General features: G+C 41.0%; 1 protein-coding gene and 1 non-coding gene across 5 annotated transcripts in view; both read right to left on the bottom strand.

Moving 5' to 3' along the window:
- LOC126199314 (cysteine--tRNA ligase, cytoplasmic) overlaps positions 1-20,691 on the bottom strand; it is an 87,745-nt gene that overhangs the window by 61,347 nt on the left and 5,707 nt on the right. For all 4 annotated transcript variants that reach the window (XM_049936149.1, XM_049936152.1, XM_049936153.1 and 1 more), the window contains exons 3-5: positions 13,910-14,252; positions 7,141-7,281; positions 6,484-6,694 (exon numbers count right to left, since the gene is read on the bottom strand). In XM_049936149.1, the coding sequence (XP_049792106.1) occupies positions 6,484-6,694; positions 7,141-7,281; positions 13,910-14,252 (695 nt within the window). The remainder of the gene's footprint in view (positions 1-6,483; positions 6,695-7,140; positions 7,282-13,909; positions 14,253-20,691) is intronic.
- Trnat-ugu (transfer RNA threonine (anticodon UGU)) lies at positions 7,984-8,058 on the bottom strand. Its single transcript has one exon. It is a non-coding gene; the product is annotated as a tRNA-Thr (tRNA).

Raw genomic sequence — 20,691 nt, 5'->3', positions numbered from 1 at the left:
TGTGCACTTCACAAAACGAAAGAACATAGTATCTTATGACTATAATATCAATGAGTCACTAGTGGAATCAGTCAACTCATACAAATACCTGGGTGTAAAACTGTGTAGGGATATTGAAATGGAATTCTCACATAGGCTCAAATGTGGATAAAGCAGGTGGCAGACTTTGGCTTATTGGTAGAATAATGGAGAAATGCAACCAACCTACAAAGGAGATTGCTTAGAAGTCACTCATGCAAACGGTTCTAGAATATTGCTGAAGTGTGTGGGACCCATACCAGGTAGGACTAACACAGGATATTGAACATAGGCACAGAAGGGCAGCATGAATGGTCACAGGTTTGTTTAATACATGGGAGAGTATTAAAGTGATACTGAAGGAATTAAAATGGAAGACTCTAAGATTTTCCCAAAAAAATTGTATTAACAGAGTTTCATGAATTGGCTTTAAATGGTGACACTACAAATACTCTATTATCACCTACATATCACTCACAAAGTGACCGTGAGATAAGATTAGAACAATTACTGCACACATAGAGGCATTAATATAATTATTCTTCCTGAGCTCCATATGTCAATGGAGCAGAAAGAAACCCTAGTAACTGGTACAATGGGATGTACCCTCTGCCATGCACCTCATGGTGGTTTGCAGAGTATAGTGTAGATGTAGGTTACTGCCAAAGTTTGCCTATTACCTTCTGTAAATTTTGAACTTTTCTTAAGTACATTGGAGTCTTGACTAAATAAAATGGATTTTGATTTGATTATCTATGGTAACTTCAAAAACTAGCTACATCCTACAATATTAGAACTGAAGTAAAAGCTGCTACCCAAGTAACAGACACTTACAAAACAGCTCTAGGTCAGTTTCTAGTCAAGAATAGCTTACACATCGCATCACTAAAAATTTTCCATGCATGTTTTAGTGACCAGCTGGCTCAAATACTAAGTTTGAAAGTAAAACACAGTATTGTTAACACCATCCTTTAAGAGCCAAATATAGAAAGTATAGTCAGGACAACAGACTACTTCAGCAGCTTACTGAAGAAAGAAAAATAGTCACAGGTTTACAAAAACAATGACATGAAAAAAATGTAATACTTTCATTGATGGAGTAACCCATTTCTTTCAAATTCATTTCCACAGAAAACTGTAACCATAAGGGGAATTCTAGAACAAACAGGTGGATCACAAAGGGAATAAGGATCTCTTGTCAGAAGAAGAGACTACGCCATAAAATACATAACATGAAAAATTCCTCATCTGAATTACATGTATACTACAAAAAATACTCTAAAATACTATAAAAAATAATAAGTGCAGCAAAACTTTTTGTAGTGTTATAAAAAAAAAATCTGGTGAAAATGGATACTCATGCAGAAATACCCGGTGATTATAATTAAACTTTCCCTTTTAATATGTTATAACACAGAATTACTGTATGAGTACCAAACTTGGTAGCGGTAATGTCCAGAGTATGGTGTGCAAGATTTCCAAGCATCACAGTGCCACTGTCCAATTCCAACTATGGCCACCAGGTGCCGTAATCATTCAAGATTCACAGTTTCACACACCTGACCAATCGCAGTGCACCTGTTGATGTGTCAACATGAGCTGGGACAAAAGGAGCGGGGCATTATTGGTGTAGCTCTTTTATCAAAACAACAGTAATGCTGCAGCTGCACTTTCAGAATATCACTGGCTGAAGGGATTACGGAAGAGTCCTCTTTCACCATCTGCTGTGCGGAGCATGATGAAGTAGTTCGAATAAACTGGAAAACAGGCCGTCACTCTGGGAAGAGGCCAACATCCAGTTGCACCAAAGGTGGTTGATGAAATCGCTGTTGCTATAGCAGACAACAATGTGTACAATTCCCGATCATCAGGCAGTGCGCGTGCTATGTCACGGCAGTTAAACATCCCGTGCTCCACTGTATGGAAGATGCTTCAAACCATTCTCAAATGGTATCCGTACAAGATCCATATTGTACAGTAGCTTGCACCACAGGACGCAAAAATGTGTTGACTTCACTCTCCACTTTCTTGCAAGGATTGAAGTTGATGAGGGCTGGCCCTGGATCGTCTTATGGACAGATAAAGATCATTTTTCTTTGACAGGTGAGGTGACTGCAAAGAATTGCCGAGTGTGGGGATCTTCGCCTCCAGTCACTGTGCATTAAGTTCCTCTGTACGGTAAACATGTCACTGTATGATGTGGCTTCACAGCTACGTTCATCACTGGCTCATTCGTTTTTGAACAGGTTGACACTGAAGGATCAAAGGCGTGCAATGTGACTGGCCAATGTTACTGCAATATGCTTCGCCAGCATTTCATATTCACCCTGCAGGAGAGAGATGCAGTGAACTCAACAGTTTTCAGGCAAGACATGACCCCACTGCACATCACCCATGAGGTTCACCTGCTTGTCTGAGACACATTTGAAAACGATTGAATAATAAGCTGATAATTCGATCGTTTCCAAATGCTTGAATGGCACAATCACCTGATCTCATTCCCTGCGATTTCTGGTTGTCGGGCTACCTGAAGCACAGAGTTTATCAGGGGAACATTCACACTTGTGCTGATCTGAAGTGCAGTATATCAAGAGAGGTAGCCAGCCCACCTACAGACATGCTTTATTCTGCTGTACAGAATGCGATCCTGTACTTTCAGACTCCTCTAGACATTGATGGGCACCATATTGAACCCCTTTGTAGCAGTAATGGTACCGGTATGAAATGGTATGATGTACTGTAGTAGTACATTAAAAGTGTTTCAATCAAATTGATTCTGCATTATTTCTCTTCCCCATGACATCAACATTAATGTTACCAAGTTTGGTCCTTGTACAGCAACTAGTTTCCGTGTTATAATGTGTTAAATAGGGAAAGTTTAATTGTAGCCACCCAGTATAACACTGTCATAAGAAAATAGAAAAGTAACAAATCCTTGGAGAGAGAGAGAGAGAGAGAGAGAGAGAGAGAGAGAGAGAGAGAGAGAGAGACAACACATTTAACAGCATTTTCACGGGTATTGCCGACAACATGAAAATAATCAAACTTTATTAAGAACAACAAAGCCAATGAAAATAAAATAAGTGAATTCAGAGGGTCAATGTTCATCAGCTCTTTCTCAGAAATGAAGTAGCAAAAGCTACTGACTCTGCAGACATTAGTGGTGTCCCTGTAACAATTTTGAAGAACAGTGCACTAAACCTAATTGAAGCACTTATACATTTACGTGACTGCTCCCTTCAAGTAGGCACTTTCCCTGACGTACTGAAAACTTCAGAGGTTATTCCATCATACAACACAGGTGACAGAGAGAGAGAGAGAGAGAGAGAGAGAGAGAGAGAGAGAGAGAGAGAGAATGTAAATAACTACAGACCCATCACAATACCCTCCTGCATTTCAAAAATATTAGAAATAGTTATGTATGACAGACTTGTGGAATTTGTAAATAGAAACAGTATCCCATGTAAGGAATAAAAAGGTTAACAACCACTGTTATTTATGAGTGCATCAATTGCATGCTAAGCCTGACTGGCAAGAAAAAGCAACCAACAAGAATATTTATTGACCTACCAAAAGCATCTGACATGGTGGATCATAAGATTCTGCAGTCAAAGCTTGAAAAATGTGGTATTTGAGGTCTGTCCAAGAATAGGACCAGTTTCTTCCTGAGCTAACATAAGCAAGCAGTGCACATCAAGCACACAAATGTCAACCAAAAAACTATCTCTGGAAACTTATCGGACTATAAACCAATTATAGATGATGGACCTCAAGGATCAGTAATAGGACCCCTTTTCTACATAAATGACCCAACCTTGAATGTGGATGCACATGAAACAATCATATTAGCAGACAACACCACAATTCTAGAAAGAGTGAAAGTGAAAAAAGTATTTACAGCATTCCGTAAACAGTTTCACAAAACAACTTAGTAAATGGGCACAGAATAACCAGCTTGTAATATACAGTAACAGAACTAAATTAATTGGATAGATAAAAATTGTATTCACCAAGCGGCAGCAGAACACACACATAAAAGAAGGTTACAATTAGGTAAGCTTTCAGAGCCTGTGGCTCCTTCTTTGGGCAGAAGGGTTAAAGGGGAAGAAAGAGGGGTGAAGAAAAAGGACTGGAGAGGTCTATGGAAAGGGGTAGATTTTGGGAAAGTCACCCAGAACAGCAGGCCAAGGGAGACTTACTAGATGGGATGAGAAGCCCCGAAAACTACCCCTTTTCCGAGACCTCTCCAGTCCTTTTTCTTCGCCCATCTTCCTTCTTTTCTCCTCTTCTGCTTGAAGAAGGAGCCACAGGCTCCAAAGCCTGACTAATTGTGACCTCCTTTTTTGTGTATGTTCTGCCACCACTTGGTGAGTAGATTTTTTATCTGTCCAATTAATTTATTTGTGCAAAAAATGATTGGTGTACTAAAATTCCACAATGCTCCAAACAAGGATACTTTTATCTCGTGTGTGTATCAACAATGAATCAGTTGGTAATAGTATGGAAACCAAATTCTTAGGCCTATGGTTCCAAAGCAAAGTAAAATGGAACAAATATATTTGATACCTTAATACAAAATTGAGCAAGAGATGCCACCACTTTTTGTCACTAAAATGTTGTTGTAACAAGAAAACAACAGTGAATGTGTATCAAGCCTACTTTCATTCTTGCCTTAAATATGGGGCCACAGACAAAACAAAAACTTACATATCTCCCAAATCGACACATCTCTGTGCCAAAACAGTACTTTCCCCATGGGACTTATACTTTCTAACAAACTTCATGAAAACATAAAAGCAATTACTGAGATCAAAACCTTTGGAAAATCTTAAAAAGTCATATTTGCAGCATCACTGCTTTTACTCAGTTTAAGAAATTTAAATTTGTGATGTGTGCTATATAAATAATTAATGTATTGTGGTTAATTTGGTGGAAGCGACAAAACAGCGAAGTCATCGGTCTCTTCGGATTAGGTAAGGCTGGGGAAGAAAGTTGGCTGTACACTTTCAAAGGAACCATCCTGGCATTTGCCTGAAGTGATTTTGGGAAATCATGGAAAATCTAAATCAGGATGGCCGGACATGGGATCGAACCATCATCCTCCCGAATGCGAGTCCAGTGTGCTAACCACTGTGCCACCCCGCTCAGTAATACTTCATGTATGAAGCATATTATTGTAATATTAAGTATGCATGCTTAACAATCACTTTCACCTTTATTCTTGCAAACTGACTTGTGAAATGTCTTATACATACACTGCTGTGTAGACAACAGGACCAATAAAAAACAATCTACACACTGCACATCAATGTCACACTGGATTCGAATGCATTCAGGGTTGAGGGTTGGGTTGTTGGGGGGAAGAGACCAAACAGCAAGGTCATCAATCTCATTAGATTAGGGAAGGAAGGGGAAGGAAGTCGGCCATGCTCTTTCAAAGGAACCATCCCTGCATTCCATTGAGGAGGACTAATGCTAACAACCTGTAACATACTTGACAAGGCTCAACAAAGAGGAGTGGATGTGGCACTTGAGAAAAAACTTCTGAGTGGTTATAATTTAAGTGCAGCTACTCATGGGGGTTCAGTGTGAGCTGTCATAGTATGGCACTGAAACTGTGCAGATATGCTCATGCATTAACGCGGAACCAAATTACGCTGGAAAATTAGTTCCAATTTTGACCATGAGGTGGAAATCTGGCACTGTACAGCATCTCGTCCACGTCTCTGGTGCTCGTATTGAACGAATTGTGAAAGCAGCGGCTAATAATATTATCAACATTATGCATTTCTCACTTGTTTGACCTTTTCTGCCCATGTCCCACTCACAATCCATTACATATGGAAACATTTCGATATCTTTCTCGCGTTCACAGAACCAGATTTGCACATGGTGGCCAAAATTGGAACTAATTTTTTTCCCACCATAAAGTGGTTCTGAATAACACATTAGAATATCTATCAAGTTTCACTGTCATATGATAATTATGTCCGACAATAGACTTAGTGTGTAGCTGCAATTTAATTATAACCACCTGGTACTATTGGCTGATGGTTGACCACTTGATTTGTTGAAATGTCAATGACAAAATTATTTTACCAAAATATAAATGTAACATGGTATTTCACTTATAAAGGAAAACCACTAAGAAATAACTGCAATGGCGAGAGAAATTACCATGTATATTACATCCACATATCTGCTTATGGAAGTAGTAGAATAAATTTTCTGTAAAAAAATCTATGGAACATAAAACATCACCATTCCAAAGTACCTGACAACTTTTGGGAATTTATGCAGATACATCTGTACCTAGCATTGCAAATATATGAATTTATGCAGATACTTCTGCATCTGGCACTGCAGAAGTATATGTTCTGGTTTGACCTTCATCCCCTTCAAACTCATTTTCTTCTCATGGCAAAAGTGACATTTTTCAATACATTCTCACAACGTACAACATACCTTCACCATCCTGAAGTGACTTTGCATCCCCATATGCTTCAGGAACCAATTTCGCATAAAAATGGTTCTTTCTGGCATCAAAAGCTGCAACATCAAAATATACAGAGCCATTGGATTCATAGGCTATGCCATTTGCTATTATCTTCTCAATATAATTTATTATTTCAGGAATATAGTCACTCACACGAGTAAGAACATTTGGACGGAGGACCTGTAAGAGCAGTAAAAAAAGGAAGTGTATGTTACGCCAAGTAAGAGATAAAATGATGACAAAGATTTTCTCTTATTTCAAATATACAATTTTTTTGCTGATGTTGGAGTTGAATGGCGAAAGTACTATCCATAAATAATTATGTTCTTCAAAAATAATCTGAACTAATTTGTACAAATTATTTTTATTCAGTTGATTTAAAAAAAATCTTTTTGTATATTGTTATTCCCACAGTGAAGTCCTACACACTGTGATGAAAGACATGTTTCAAAGAAAATATGTTGATAATGTAATGGATTGACTGTTACTCTCATTTGTGGTCTCAGTAGCTTTGACAGATATTAGCTGAAGACTTCATGAGCAATGGCATTTCAGTTATTAGTATTTACAAGGAACAATGAGGTGACACTACGTATAGTTCGTCTACAAAGTTTTTGAAGGCTTACATTTAATGCATCCATATCTTTGTGAAATTCAGACTCCCAGTGTCGCGATAATTTTGCAAATATCGAGATGTCATTAACAGATGCTCCTTCTCGTTGATCCAACCATTCTGCAAGTGGATCTCTAGCTTCCTTCAGCAGCAGCTGTAACAAGAGTTTATTTTCACTCAGACCACACAAATTAGGTTAACCCTTTCACTGTTCCGGACGAGTTAATGCACGTGCCTCTGTACCTGTACCTGTGTGCTCTGAACGTGTTTACGCGTGCCACCAGTCCTCCTACCTGGTACTCTAAACGTGTCTACGCATAGACACGTTCAGAGTGCCAGGTAGAAGGACAGGTGGTGCGCGTAAACACGTTCAGAGCACACAGGTACAGGTACAGAGGCATGTGCGTTAACACATCCAGAGCAGTTAAAGGGTTAATTTTATTAGCTCAGGTAAAATTACTTCCTATGACACTGAAGACCCATAACAAAAAGCAGTGCAATATTTTAAAACATCACACGAAAAAGGAGTATATTGTTTTTGGGAACTGAAGTGTTCTCAAAACTCATTTAAAATCTCTTTCTGGTACAGCTTTCCATGTCACCTTTCATCCTATGAAGTACTGTTTTAAACATTTTACATCCTGATCTCTTCCAACATGTCTAAAGTTACATAGTAAAAGAATGAATATACACTTAGACAACAAAATGTCAGGCAGAGAGACCGAGTGAATGAGGATGCAAAGCTTCCATGGTCAGTAAGCTTCTTAGGTACAAATAAAATGAAAAGATAATTAAATGGACACCCTAGCTGCAAACAGGCGTTGATGTACTTCATTGGGGATATGTTGAAAATGTGTGCCCCGACCGGGACTCGAACCCGGGATCTCCTGCTTACATGGCAGACGCTCTATCCATCTGAGCCACCGCGGGCACAGAGGATAGTGCATCTGCAGGGACTTATCCCTTGCATGTCCCCAATGAAGTACATCAACGCCTGTTTGCAGCTAGGGTGTCCATTTAATTATCATTTCATTTCTAGCAAAGCCGCATGGTAATCCACAGTAACTGTTCTTTCGGGAACAGATACTACCGTCATATATATAAATAAAAGTTTATCTCGTTTGGAGGTACCGTTTGGTGGAAAACGCTACTGATGAATGGTGCTCTTATTTCCAGCTGGGTGTCACTGTTCTTAGCCACTTGTTGACATATTACTTGTTGGCTTATGTCCCAGAACCTTTGGTCAATGTTTGTTCGATGATTTTCTTGACATTACACCAGCATGACTGCCTGGCATTATCCAAGATTCAACCTTCACTGCCATGAACATTGACCAAAGGTACCAAGGCAGAAGACAACAGGCAATATGAGTGACAGACTTACCATTTTCTGGTGAAGTAGCATGATTCTGTCGCTGAAGAGATATTTTTATATTGGTAGGGTGTCCCTCCCCCCCACCCCCGCCCTCGGCCACTCACCTGGCTGGGCCACGCATTGTTGTCAGCAGTCAGGGAGGCAGAGGGTGGCGTGAGATAAGAGGTGGGGGGGGGGGAGGAGGAAAGAGGCACAGTAATGTGGTGGGGTGGGGGAGGAGGAAAGGGGCACAGTAATGGGGCAAGGTCGGGGGGGGGGGGGGGTAGGGGAAAAAGGAAAGGTGCACAATAATAGGGTGAGGTGGGCCAGAGACTCTCAATTTCTGTGTGGGATTTCTTGATTCATCTCTCACGCTGTCCATTGCGGGGTGCACTCTCAAGTTATAGCCACTAACCCTTCCCGCAGCGACTTCCTCAATACGGCAATCTGATGTTACCAAAATCACATGTTCACACTTTACTTAAGCTGTACCCTGCCACCATCAACTTCTGCCTGCCAGACACTCACACCTGATGTATCATTTGCAACATTCCAAGATAAAGTGCAGCATTTGCCCAACATACTGGCAATCACATTCACTCAGGATACTATATTGTTATACCAGGGCTCTGCTGAGCATAGCGAAGGGACCTGTGACCAACTCAGCAGACAGATTTCATGGCATATTGGTGCAAGAAACCTCAGTGGTGGGTGTTCTTGTGCAAGAAGCCATATTCAGATTATGATGACACTGCAGCATTTGTCATCTGGTGCTGCTGAAAAGTGAAGTTTCGATCCTGGCAAAGGACCACTGATATAGCTCAAGCAATGGGCCACCAAGGCAGTGATGTCCTGATTGCCCAAAAACTATGGCTGACACCCCAGTTTGGCTGGAGTGAAAGTGCTACTATTCCACAAATAGTGGTGGATTGAGATCACATTAATAGTCAATTTTAGACGAACAATATCAGACACCGCCAGATGCCAGCTATAAGAGGAAGTCTATGCCAGTCAACATAAAGAACTGTATCATCAAGTTGCGCCTTTACACGCTGTTGTTGCTAGCTGTGAGTCTGCCTGAGTCCGAATCCTACTGACCTGGTGCCATCCAGCCACCAGGTCATCTACTGCCTAACTTCCATCCACTGGAGGCTACCTATCTTGGGAATCCACAGTGTGTACCTGAGCCACTTTGTCACCCACCTGCTATTGTGTGATGCAAGAAAACTCTGCTGCTGTTTGTCACCCTGGCTGGACAAACTCATTAGCTGCCAACACTGACACTCCGTTCACACCAAGGTCCACAGTTCAACTCTGTGTAGCATGTCTACCCAGCCAACATGACTAACTTTGTAGAGTATGTGGTAACACAGCACTGACCAAAGGCCTGCAAGCTGATATGGTGCTACACCGCTGGAGTGGTGGCCACTTAAGGTTACACACTGGCTTGACAGGAGGCTGCTTGCTGGCATGAGCACACTTCACCAATCAAGTCCAGCCAGCACTTTGGGTGTGCCAACTGCTGCCTAGACTCATCACAACTGATGTAGTCTGATACAAAATAAAGGAATATACTGTTTTTATGATTGGATGTCAGACCTAGCCAGTACATTGCTGCAACCGTGCCCTGGGTGGAGAGCTGATCACTAGTACCCCAACTCCACCACCCAACAGAGTAATTTAACACCAGTTTCTACAGTACAGGGCTATTACAAATGATTGAAGCGATTTCATAAATTCACTGTAGCTCCATTCATTGACATATGGTCACGACACACTACAGATATGTAGAAAAACTCAAAGTTTTGTTCGGCTGAAGCCGCACTTCAGGTTTCTGCCGCCAGAGCGCTCGAGAGCGCAGTGAGACAAAATGGCGACAGGAGCCGAGAATGCGTATGCCGTGCTTGAAATGCACTCACATCAGTCAGTCATAACAGTGCAACGACACTTCAGGACGAAGTTCAACAAAGATCCACCAACTGCTAACTCCATTCGGCGATGGTATGCGCAGTTTAAAGCTTCTGGATGCCTCTGTAAGGGGAAATCAACGGGTCGGCCTGCAGTGAGCGAAGAAACGGTTGAACGCGTGCGGGCAAGTTTCACGAGTAGCCCGCGGAAGTCGACGAATAAAGCAAGCAGGGAGCTAAACGTACCACAGCCGACGGTTTGGAAAATCTTACGGAAAAGGCTAAAGCAGAAGCCTTACCGTTTACAATTGCTACAAGCCCTGACACCCGATGAAAAAGTCAAACGCTTTGAATTTTCGGCGCGGTTGCAACAGCTCATGGAAGAGGATGCGTTCAGTGCGAACCTTGTTTTTAGTGATGAAGCAACATTTTTTCTTAATGGTGAAGTGAACAGACACAATGTGCGAATCTGGGCGGTAGAGAATCCTCACGCATTCGTGCAGCAAATTCGCAATTCACCAAAAGTTAAAGTGTTTTGTGCAATCTCACGGTTTAAAGTTTACGGCCCCTTTTTCTTCTGCGAAAAAAAAGTTACAGGACATGTGTATCTGGACATGCTGGAAAATTGGCTCATGCCACAACTGGAGACCGCCAACGCCGACTTCATCTTTCAACAGGATGGTGCTCCACCGCACTTCCATCATGATGTTCGGCATTTGTTAAACAGGAGATTGGAAAACCGATGGATCGGTCGTGGTGGAGATCACGATCAGCAATTCATGTCATGGCTTCCACACTCTCCCGACTTAACCTAATGCGATTTCTTTCTGTGGGGTTATGAGAAAGTGTTTAAACCTCCTCTACCAAGACACGTGCCAGAACTGCGAGCTCGCATCAACGATGCTTTCGAACTCATTGATGGGGACATGCTGCGCTGAGTGTGGGAGGAACTTGATTATCGGCTTGATGTCTGCCGAATCACTAAAGGGGCACATATCGAACATTTGTGAATGCCTAAAAAAACTTTTTGAGTTTTTGTATGTGTGTGCAAAGCATTGTGAAAAATCTCTAATAATAAAGTTATTGTAGAGCTGTGAAATCGCTTCAATCATTTGTAATAACCCTGTATATACCTGGAATGTTAATTATCAGTGAGTTCTTCACAGAGCGAAGACTAGCTTACACCTTCATCAGTGGTCAGAGGGTAGCTATGTTGTCATATTTTCCACACAGATCTTGGGAGAGAACAACTCTACATAATGGAAAAGCATGTCTTGTCTCCTTCCTCATCTTCCCAATCAGCTGCATCTTTTCTTTCCTTGAACACTCTTCTTAATTCAGTTTCACTGTACCCACTTTTACAGAATATTTCCTTCAGATAGTATAGCTTGACAGAGACTTTTTGTCACGTACAATGCATGTCTTATGTACCTGGGTGATTAGCATGGTATGCCTCTGTGCTGGATAGTGGTAGCTTGTTCCATGAAGGTATAGGTCTTTGTAGGTCTTCTCCCCATTAACTGTATGGCCCACCACACTGTCAGCCTTCTTCCTTATATATCCAGAAAAGGAAAACATCCACTGTCACTGTTTTCTTGCTCTAACATGAAAATAATGTTTTGATGGGCACTGTTTAATTAACCCAGATACTCATCCGGCACTTGTCTGCCATGTTCCCACAACAATGAATGTACTATCCTTGTAGTGAAAGAAGTGGAAAAGGCCACCAGTCACCACTCAGTGGATGTGGTATTGGTGTGCAAATTCCAGCCTCCATCGCCGATGAACAGCAGTCAGTATGGGCGAACCAGGCAGCTGGTGCAGAGCCCCATATGCAGCAACGTTCACTGAAGTGTCATTGAGAAGACACTGTTGGTAGCTCACTGGTTAATCTGAGTGGTCAACTGCTTAACAGTTGCACATCTATTTATCCATACACATCTCCAAAGCCGTTGCTCACCCGTCATCTACGGTCTGTGTTGAACCACAGTTCTGCTGGCGACAGTTTCTGATAGCGCCATTTTGCCATGCACAGCAGCACGCCAACAGTTTACAAACTTAGCCACTTTGGAAAGGCTTCCACCCTTGGGCTGAAAGCCTATGATGATGCCCTTTTTGGACATCAGATAAATCACTCTGTTTCTGCATTACAACACAGACTGCACTATTTCCCACATTCTGCCACCACCTGTCCCACAACACACTTCATATATCCTCGACTGCTAGTGGACGATATATGAAGTGGTTATTGCACACTGATGTTAAACATAGGTGAGGGTCACATTAATGCCACTGGGCCATGTATATTACAAAGTGTGTACTTCAAATATTGCTGATTTCTCTGTAGTTTCAATATTACGTTGCTACATGGTTGGTACAGAACAGAAGACCTCCGCTGTAAACAATGAACAATGGTAGGGAACACTTTAAGAGAGACAGAGTTATTGCTTATAAAACACAGGAAATGATTTGTTTTATTCATATTAGTTAATAGCTCCAAAATAAACTAAGATATGGCAGCTGTGTCACGAGTTTAGAGTTGCTAGTGGCAGCTTTGTCAGAAAGTGTGCAAGTAAACAGTGGTAAGTGCCATAAACACTGTTACCAGCAGTGCTAATGCATGCAGTGTTCAGGCCAGGAAAATGCTTTTCAGGAATGATTTTTATAAATCTGAGAATGATGTGACATAACTACAACTCAGATAAATATCTCGAATATGTTTGTGAGCGCAAAGGCAGTTCAAAAATTGTTGTTATCAGGTAAATGTGAATATTTATTTAACTAACTAAACAACCTTAAGTTGTGTCCCCTCCCATAAGAGATGAATTTACAAGACAGGGTGATGGTAGAAATGTTAAGGGCCATCTTTAACACTGTTTACATGCTGCAAGAAGTTGCTCTCTAAAATTAATTTAATACTGTGCCAAATCTTAGATTAATCTTGTTTCTGAACAGCAGCTCACCGACTTGTTCCTTACCACTGTTTACAGTGGATGCACTCAGTTCTCTGACGAGTAAATTTAGTAGTGGTCAATTATTTTGTCTTGACGTATTGCTAAGAGCATGTCAAAAACTAAGAAAAACACTGACTTCCATAATTAATGATTATATAATAAACAAGAGATAACAGTTTGAGGAAATATAAGTAAAATAAGGGAAAGGTAACCAGTCATCTATAGCGGATCGATGCATTGAGTACAAGACACGCCTAACAGAAAACAGCATTCACACTAGCTTTCGAGTTCTAGCTCTTTTTCTAGTACTAGTACACACATTCACACACTCACCCAGACACCCAAAAATATACTCCCATGGACAGCTTGAGGAAATAACAGTACACTATTCAGAAAGCAAAGTTTTCCAGCACTCTAGATCACAGGAAGGGTAGCAGGAAATCCATAAAAGAAAGTCACCAACACAAAGATGTCTCAGATGCACAAAGAGGTGTGAAATAACCAAAATGTGGGACTATGTATGGTGTAATTATATTATCATCACACAAAACTGCTGTCTATTACTTACTTTCTGTGCTTCCTGAGTGGCAATGTTGTCATTTCTTTTCACTGCATCTTCGAGATCACTTACTGCATCACTCATACGAGAAAGCATTTTCTCAAGCATTGCTTTTCGATCAGGATCTTCTGCAGCAGAAACCCACCCTTGCATCTGTTCCATAACTCCCTTTACATCATTCAGTATTAGTGGAAGTTCTTTGTTCTCAGACTCATATCGTTCATACAAGTAATTCTGACGAGCACGTTTGATAATCTTATCATCAATATCTGTAATGTTCATTACATATTTCACATCGTACCCAAAATAATTAGAGAGTACACGGCGAAGAATATCAAATGAGATATATGACCTGAAACACAAATAACCTGGTAAGCATACTTTCACTGTTAACATAGAATAAAGAAGTTCAAAATAAATGCAAATTGTGTGCAATGACAAATGTTTTAAAATGGTACCAACAGCCACTTTTACTGCTTTGCTTAAAATACTAGAAGAACATATAGATGCTCAGCACTTTCACATACAAAATATGATAATTCAACGAAACCCCCCCCCCCCCGTTTTTTACGGATAGTTACTAATTCTCATATTATATAAATTCCCCCTTCTATTTAGAAGTTTTGCATGCAGACAAATGCATCACCAATTACAGCTAGTATTGCTGGGGTGGCCACTGGATCAATTACTATAGGGGACAAAATTATGGTTGGCAGGGGAAGCCAAAGCATACATCGGATGTACAGAGGGACCAAGAGGTGTGCAGACATTTGCTGAATTGAAAAATTCAGTGATCTGCAGGACCTTTGCCTTTCGGAGGCAAGTGCTCTACCATCTGAGCTACCCAAGCACGGCTCACACCCCGTCCTCACAGCTTTACTTCTGCCAGTGCCTTGTCTCCTACCTTCCAAACTTTACAGAAGCTCTCCTGCGAACCTTGCAGAACTAACACTCCTGAAAGAAAGATGGTAGAGCACTTGCCCGCTAAAGGCAAAGGTCCCAAGTTCGAGTCTCAGTCCGGCATACGGTTTTAATCTGCCAGGAAATTTCATATCAGTGCACACACTGCTGCAGAGTGAAAATCTCATTCTGGAAACATCCCCCAGGCTGTGGCTAAGCCATGTCTCCGCAATATCCTTTTTTCAGGAGTGCTAGTTCTGCAAGGTTCGCAGGAGAGCTTCCGTAAAGTTTGGAAGGTAAGAGATGAGGTACTGGCAGAAGTAAAGCTGTGAGGACGGGGCACGAGTCGTGCCTGGGTAGCTCAGATGGTAGAGCACTTGCCCACGAAAGGTGAAGGTCCCGAGTCTCGGACCGGCACAGTTTTAATCTGCGAAGAAGTTTCTGAGTACTAATAGCTTGTTCCCAGCAAATAAGTAGGATTCTCAGCCACAAATGTAGTATCTCAGTGAAACAGGGCATTTTTCCAGATAGACTGAAATAAGCTATTGTTAAACCATTGCATGAAAAAGGGGATAGATTTGATGCTAACAACTACCGCCCAATCTCACTTCTGACAGTTTTATCCAAAATTCTTGAAAAAGTAATGTATTCGAGAGTAGAAACACATACTTGTAAAAATTAAATTCTAACAAAATGTCAATTTGGTTTTCAGAAAGGCTTTTCAACAGAAAATGTTATATATGCTTTCACTGATCAAATATTAAATGCACTGAATAATCGAACATCACCCATTGGGATATTCTGTGATCTCTCAAAGGCTTTTGATTGTGTGAATCATGGAATTCTTCTAGATAAGCTTAGGTATTGTGGTATGAGTGGGACAGTGCACAAATGGTTTAATTCATACTTAGCTGGAAGAATACAGAAAGTTGAAATTAACAGTATAGATAGTCTGCAAAAACCAGCAGATTTCTCTAACTGGGTGTGTGTACAGGGTTCAGTCTTGGGTCCCTTTTTGTTCTTAATATATATTAACGACTTGCCACTCAGTATTCATGAAGATGCAAAGCTAGTTCTTTTTCTGATGATACAAGTATAATAATCACACCCAGGATGCAAGAATCAGCTGTGGAAATTCCAAATAATCTCTTTCAGAAAATTATTAAGTGGTTCTCTGCAAATGGACTCACTAAATTTTGAGAAAACTCAGTTTATACAATTCTGTACAGTAAGTGGCATAACACCATTGATAAATATAGACCATGAATGGAAGGAAGCCTGTTGCTAAGGCAGAATACTCAAAATTTCTGAGTGTTTGCATTGATGATAAATTGAATTGGAAGAAACATCAATGATCTGCTGAAACAGTTAGGTTCAGCTATTTAAGCTATTAGGGTTATTGCAAATTTCTGTCATAAACATATCAGTAAATTAGCCTACAATGCCTATTTTCATTCACTGCTTTCATATGGCATCATATTTTGGGGCCTTTCGTCATTAAGAGAGAAATTATTCATTGCACAAAGGTGTGTAATCAGAATAATATCTGGAGCCCACCCAAGATCACCTTGCAGACATCTATTTAAGGAACTCAAGATATTCACAGTACCTTCGCAATACATATATTCCCTTATGAAATTTGTCATTAACAACCTATCCCAATTCAAAAATAACAGTGAAGTGCATACGTACAACACTAGAAGAAAGGATGATATTCACTATACTGGATTAAATTTCACTTTGGCACAGAAAGAGGTGAATTATGCTGTCACAGAAATCTTTGGTCATTTGCCAAATAGTATTAAACATCTGACAGATAGCCAACCAACATTTAAAAACAAATTAAAAGAATTTCTGAATGACAACTACTTCTACTCAATAGATGAATTCTTAGATATTAAGTAGTAACTGTGTACAAAAAATTAATTAATTATTACTTGTGTAAAGGAAACTTATGTTAAAGTGACACGTTCCACATCATTACAAAATGTCGTATTCATGATCTATGGAACAAGGATTAATGTATGAATGAATGTAAGTATGTATGTAATGGCAAGCAGCACACTGGGCTGACATGGAATGTAAACAGTATGCATTGCAGCCACAATTTGCTTTATGTAACAGATTGCTGCGTAAGACAATGAGACTGGGGCCACAGGTACTAGTGCCAACAGAGCTAAAGGCGGAAATGCTGAAAGATGCATATGATCACTTACTGTCAGGGCATGGGGATTGTAGAACAATGAATAAGTGAGTAGTGGAAAGCTATTGGTGGAAGTCAAGGAAAGAAGATGCGGATTTGTCCAGAGGGGTTGTGTATAGTGGGCGCAACAGGCAGATATGAGCCGTAAATTGATATCTTTGCAGAGGTTACCAAAAGACTGGAATGGGTGTCCTCAAGCCATTCAACAGGACTCCAGCCAGGAATAGATTTGTGCTGGCTTTTATTGATTTTTTTTATAGATATTTGGAAGTGGTTGCAGTCCCTAATCAATAGGCAGCAATGGTAGTGCAAGAATTGGTCAACAGTTGGGTGCTTAAATTTGGGGTGCCAGAAACCATGATTACACATCAAGGGACAAACTTTACGTAGGATTCATTAATGCAGCTGTGTAATTTGTTAAAGGTTAGGAGGTTAAGGACAGGTCCACTGCACCCTTAGGATCAGGTTAGGAGGGAGAGGGTGCATTGCACAGCCTGAAGGATGTCGAGATATTATGTGAACTCACACAATAATGACTTGGATGTATACTTATCTTCCATTATAAGCACACATAATGCAAGAGGCCATTCTACTACATGACTATCAACATATGAGGTAGTTTACAGGAGGCGTGTGTCATCACTGTTTGACAAAATTTAGCAAAGAATTGGCAGGGATGGGTAGTAAGTCAGGGATTCTGCTAAAACACAGTGAAGTCAGGAAGAATGTTCAAGGAGCAAACACTAGAGCCGTAGAACACCAAGAGAAATTGGGAAATCATGTGAGCAGAGTACCACAGTACAAAGTCAGTCAGTGGCTAACCCCTCTGTTCTGAAAGGTAAAACCAAGAAATTTGTAACTCAATATCAGGGGCTATATCAGGTAACTGAAATATCACCACCACTACATGTCAAGCTTCAATGACCGACTCACACAGCTACTGTTCATGTTGGATGTCTGAAGCTGTTTGAGAGTACTCCAGATGAGTTAATGTACATGTCGTCACCTGTTGAGGGTAAAGATATGGGTAGTAGAAAGCTGGGGAAGCAGGGAGACCTGGCACAACCTCTGCGGGATCCGTACAGATTTAGACCACGGAAGTAGGAGAAAATAATTTAAGTTTTGTGTTAGAATGTTGCATTTTCTTTGGCATGTCTATGAGGTGGCAGACATTTCAAAAGAGGGAGTGGAGTGATGGGAGTTCCCTGTCAGTGTTACACTTCTTCATCAGGAGCAGAGAGGATAAACTGTGGGTACTACCACTGAAAACTGGAGTACTTTCCACAGGGCAAGAGAATGTAGTATTCATAAGCCATACTGGGCCCTGAAACTGACACTGAAAGCTTGGGAAATGTGTAATGAGGCGAGACTCAGTAACGGAAGTAGTGTCACGTATGGTACAGCGACATGGATTATACATATGGGATAGGTTATTGAAAGCGGTTATTGGAACTGTGGATGTTGGCGACGTCCAGTAACTGAATAATACAATAGAGAGAGTAAGTGATGTGGCGAAGAGGAATAAGGCGACCGTGGGCTGGCGTACTACAAAGTTAACCAGCCTGGAACAAAGGTACTGAACAACACACCGGTATTATGAAGGTTAGCAACAGAGATAAAGCACCTGATAAGAATGACAAAAAATACTGTAAATTAGGACCTCGAAGTTATAAAGGCTCGGGTAGATACTTTGGATAAGAGAATGTCAGCGGTGGGACTGTTGCAGTCTTTAGCTGATAGCTTATGGGATGCTAGGATAATGGTAACAGAGGTGCAGGAAGCAGTCTTACATGTGACACACGGGCAGCTCTGTCCAACTCTGTTAATGGCAGATTAGTTCTCGATAAGACTGCAGACAGTGCAGGAGTTGCCACCAGAATAGGAACTCATAGTTGAACCAGACGAAGCAAATCTACCACTGTATTACCACATATCAGCAGTTGAGATTAAGACAGATCCAGCAAAATTATATGCACTAATATCATTTCTAACAATCAACAATTGTGTCAGGTTCAAACATGACAACATACCTGCATCCCCATAAAAGTGGATATCATTGCGGACATTTGTCCTGATTGTAGGTGGTGATAGTCACGTGGTGATGTTGCTAACCAAATTCTTACATTGTCAGAGGCAAGGGTTCCCATCTGCCGACCCAGGTGTTGCATATGGGAATCAAAACATGCAAGATGTTATTGCCTTTATGTAAAGTAAAGTCAGGATTGATCACGTGACATCCTGGAACCATGACTAATTCCAGCTAGCATGTCCACATTGGATTTATTCTGTAAGTATTACTGAAATGGTTGCAGAGGCAACGGAAAAAGCATGCGAAGTTCAGAAGAACGCAAAATCCCAAAAATTGGCTAAAATTTACAGACGCGCGAAATTTGGCACGGACTTCAATGTGAGATGCCTTTAATAGGTTCCACAACAAAACATTGTCTCAAAATTTGGTAGAAAATCCGAAGAAATTCTGGTCGTATGTAAAGTAGACAAGCGGCAAGACGCAGTCAATACCTTCGCTGCGCAGTGCCGATGGTACTGTTACCGACGACTGTTCCGCTAAAGCGGAGTTATTGAACGCAGTTTTCCGAAATTCCTTCACCAGGGAAGATGAATGGAATATTCCAGAATTTGAAACATGAACAGCTGCTAGCATGAGTTTCTGAGAAGTAGATACCTTAGGGGTTGCGAAGCAACTCAAATCGCTTGATACGGGCAAGTCTTCAGGTCCAGATTGTATACCGATTAGGTTCCTTTCAGACTATGCTGATACAATAGCTCCCTACTTAGCAATCATATACAATCGCTCACTCACCGATAGATCTGTACCTGCAGATTGGAAAATTGCGCAGGTCGCACCAGTGTTTAAGAAAGGTAGTCGGAGTAATCCATCGAACTACACACCTATATCATTGACGTCGGTTTGCAGTAGGGTTTTGGAGCATATACTGTATTCAAACATTATGAATCACCTCGAAGGGAACGATCTATTGATACGTAATCAGCATGGTTTCAGAAAACATCGTTCTTGTGCAACGCAGCTAGCTCTTTATTCGCACGAAGTAATGGCCGCTATCAACAGGGGATCTCAAGTTGATTCCGTATTTCTAGATTTCCGGAAAGCTTTTGACACCATTCCTCACAAGCGACTTCTAATCAAGCTGCGGGCCTATGGGGTATCGTCTCAGTTGTGCGACTGGATTCTTGATTTCCTGTCAGGAAGGTCTCAGTTCGTAGTAATAAACGGCAAATCATCAAGTAAAACTGAAGTGATATCAGATGTTCCCCAGGGAAGTGTCCTGGGACCTCTGCTGTTCCTGATCTATATAAATGACCTGGGTGACAATCTGAGCAGTTCTCTTAGGTTGTTCGCAGATGATGCTGTAATTTACCGTCTAGTAAGGTCATCCGAAGACCAGTATCAGTTGCAAAGCGATTTAGAAAAGATTGCTGTATGGTGTGGCAGGTGGCAGTTGACGCTAAATAACGAAAAGTGTAAGGTGATCCACATGAGTTCCAAAAGAACTCCGTTGGAATTCGATTACGCGATAAATAGTACAATTCTCAAGGCTGTCAATTCAACTAAGTACCTGGGTGTAAAAATTACGAACAACTTCAGTTGGAAAGACCACATAGATAATATTGTGGGGAAGGCGAGCCAAAGGTTGCGTTTCATTGGCAG

Source organism: Schistocerca nitens, chromosome 8 (assembly GCF_023898315.1).
Source record: "Schistocerca nitens isolate TAMUIC-IGC-003100 chromosome 8, iqSchNite1.1, whole genome shotgun sequence".
In the NCBI taxonomy this organism is placed as follows: Eukaryota; Metazoa; Arthropoda; class Insecta; order Orthoptera; family Acrididae; genus Schistocerca; species Schistocerca nitens.
Note: the sequence above shows the minus strand (reverse complement) of the source record. Positions and strands in the feature narration are given on the sequence as shown.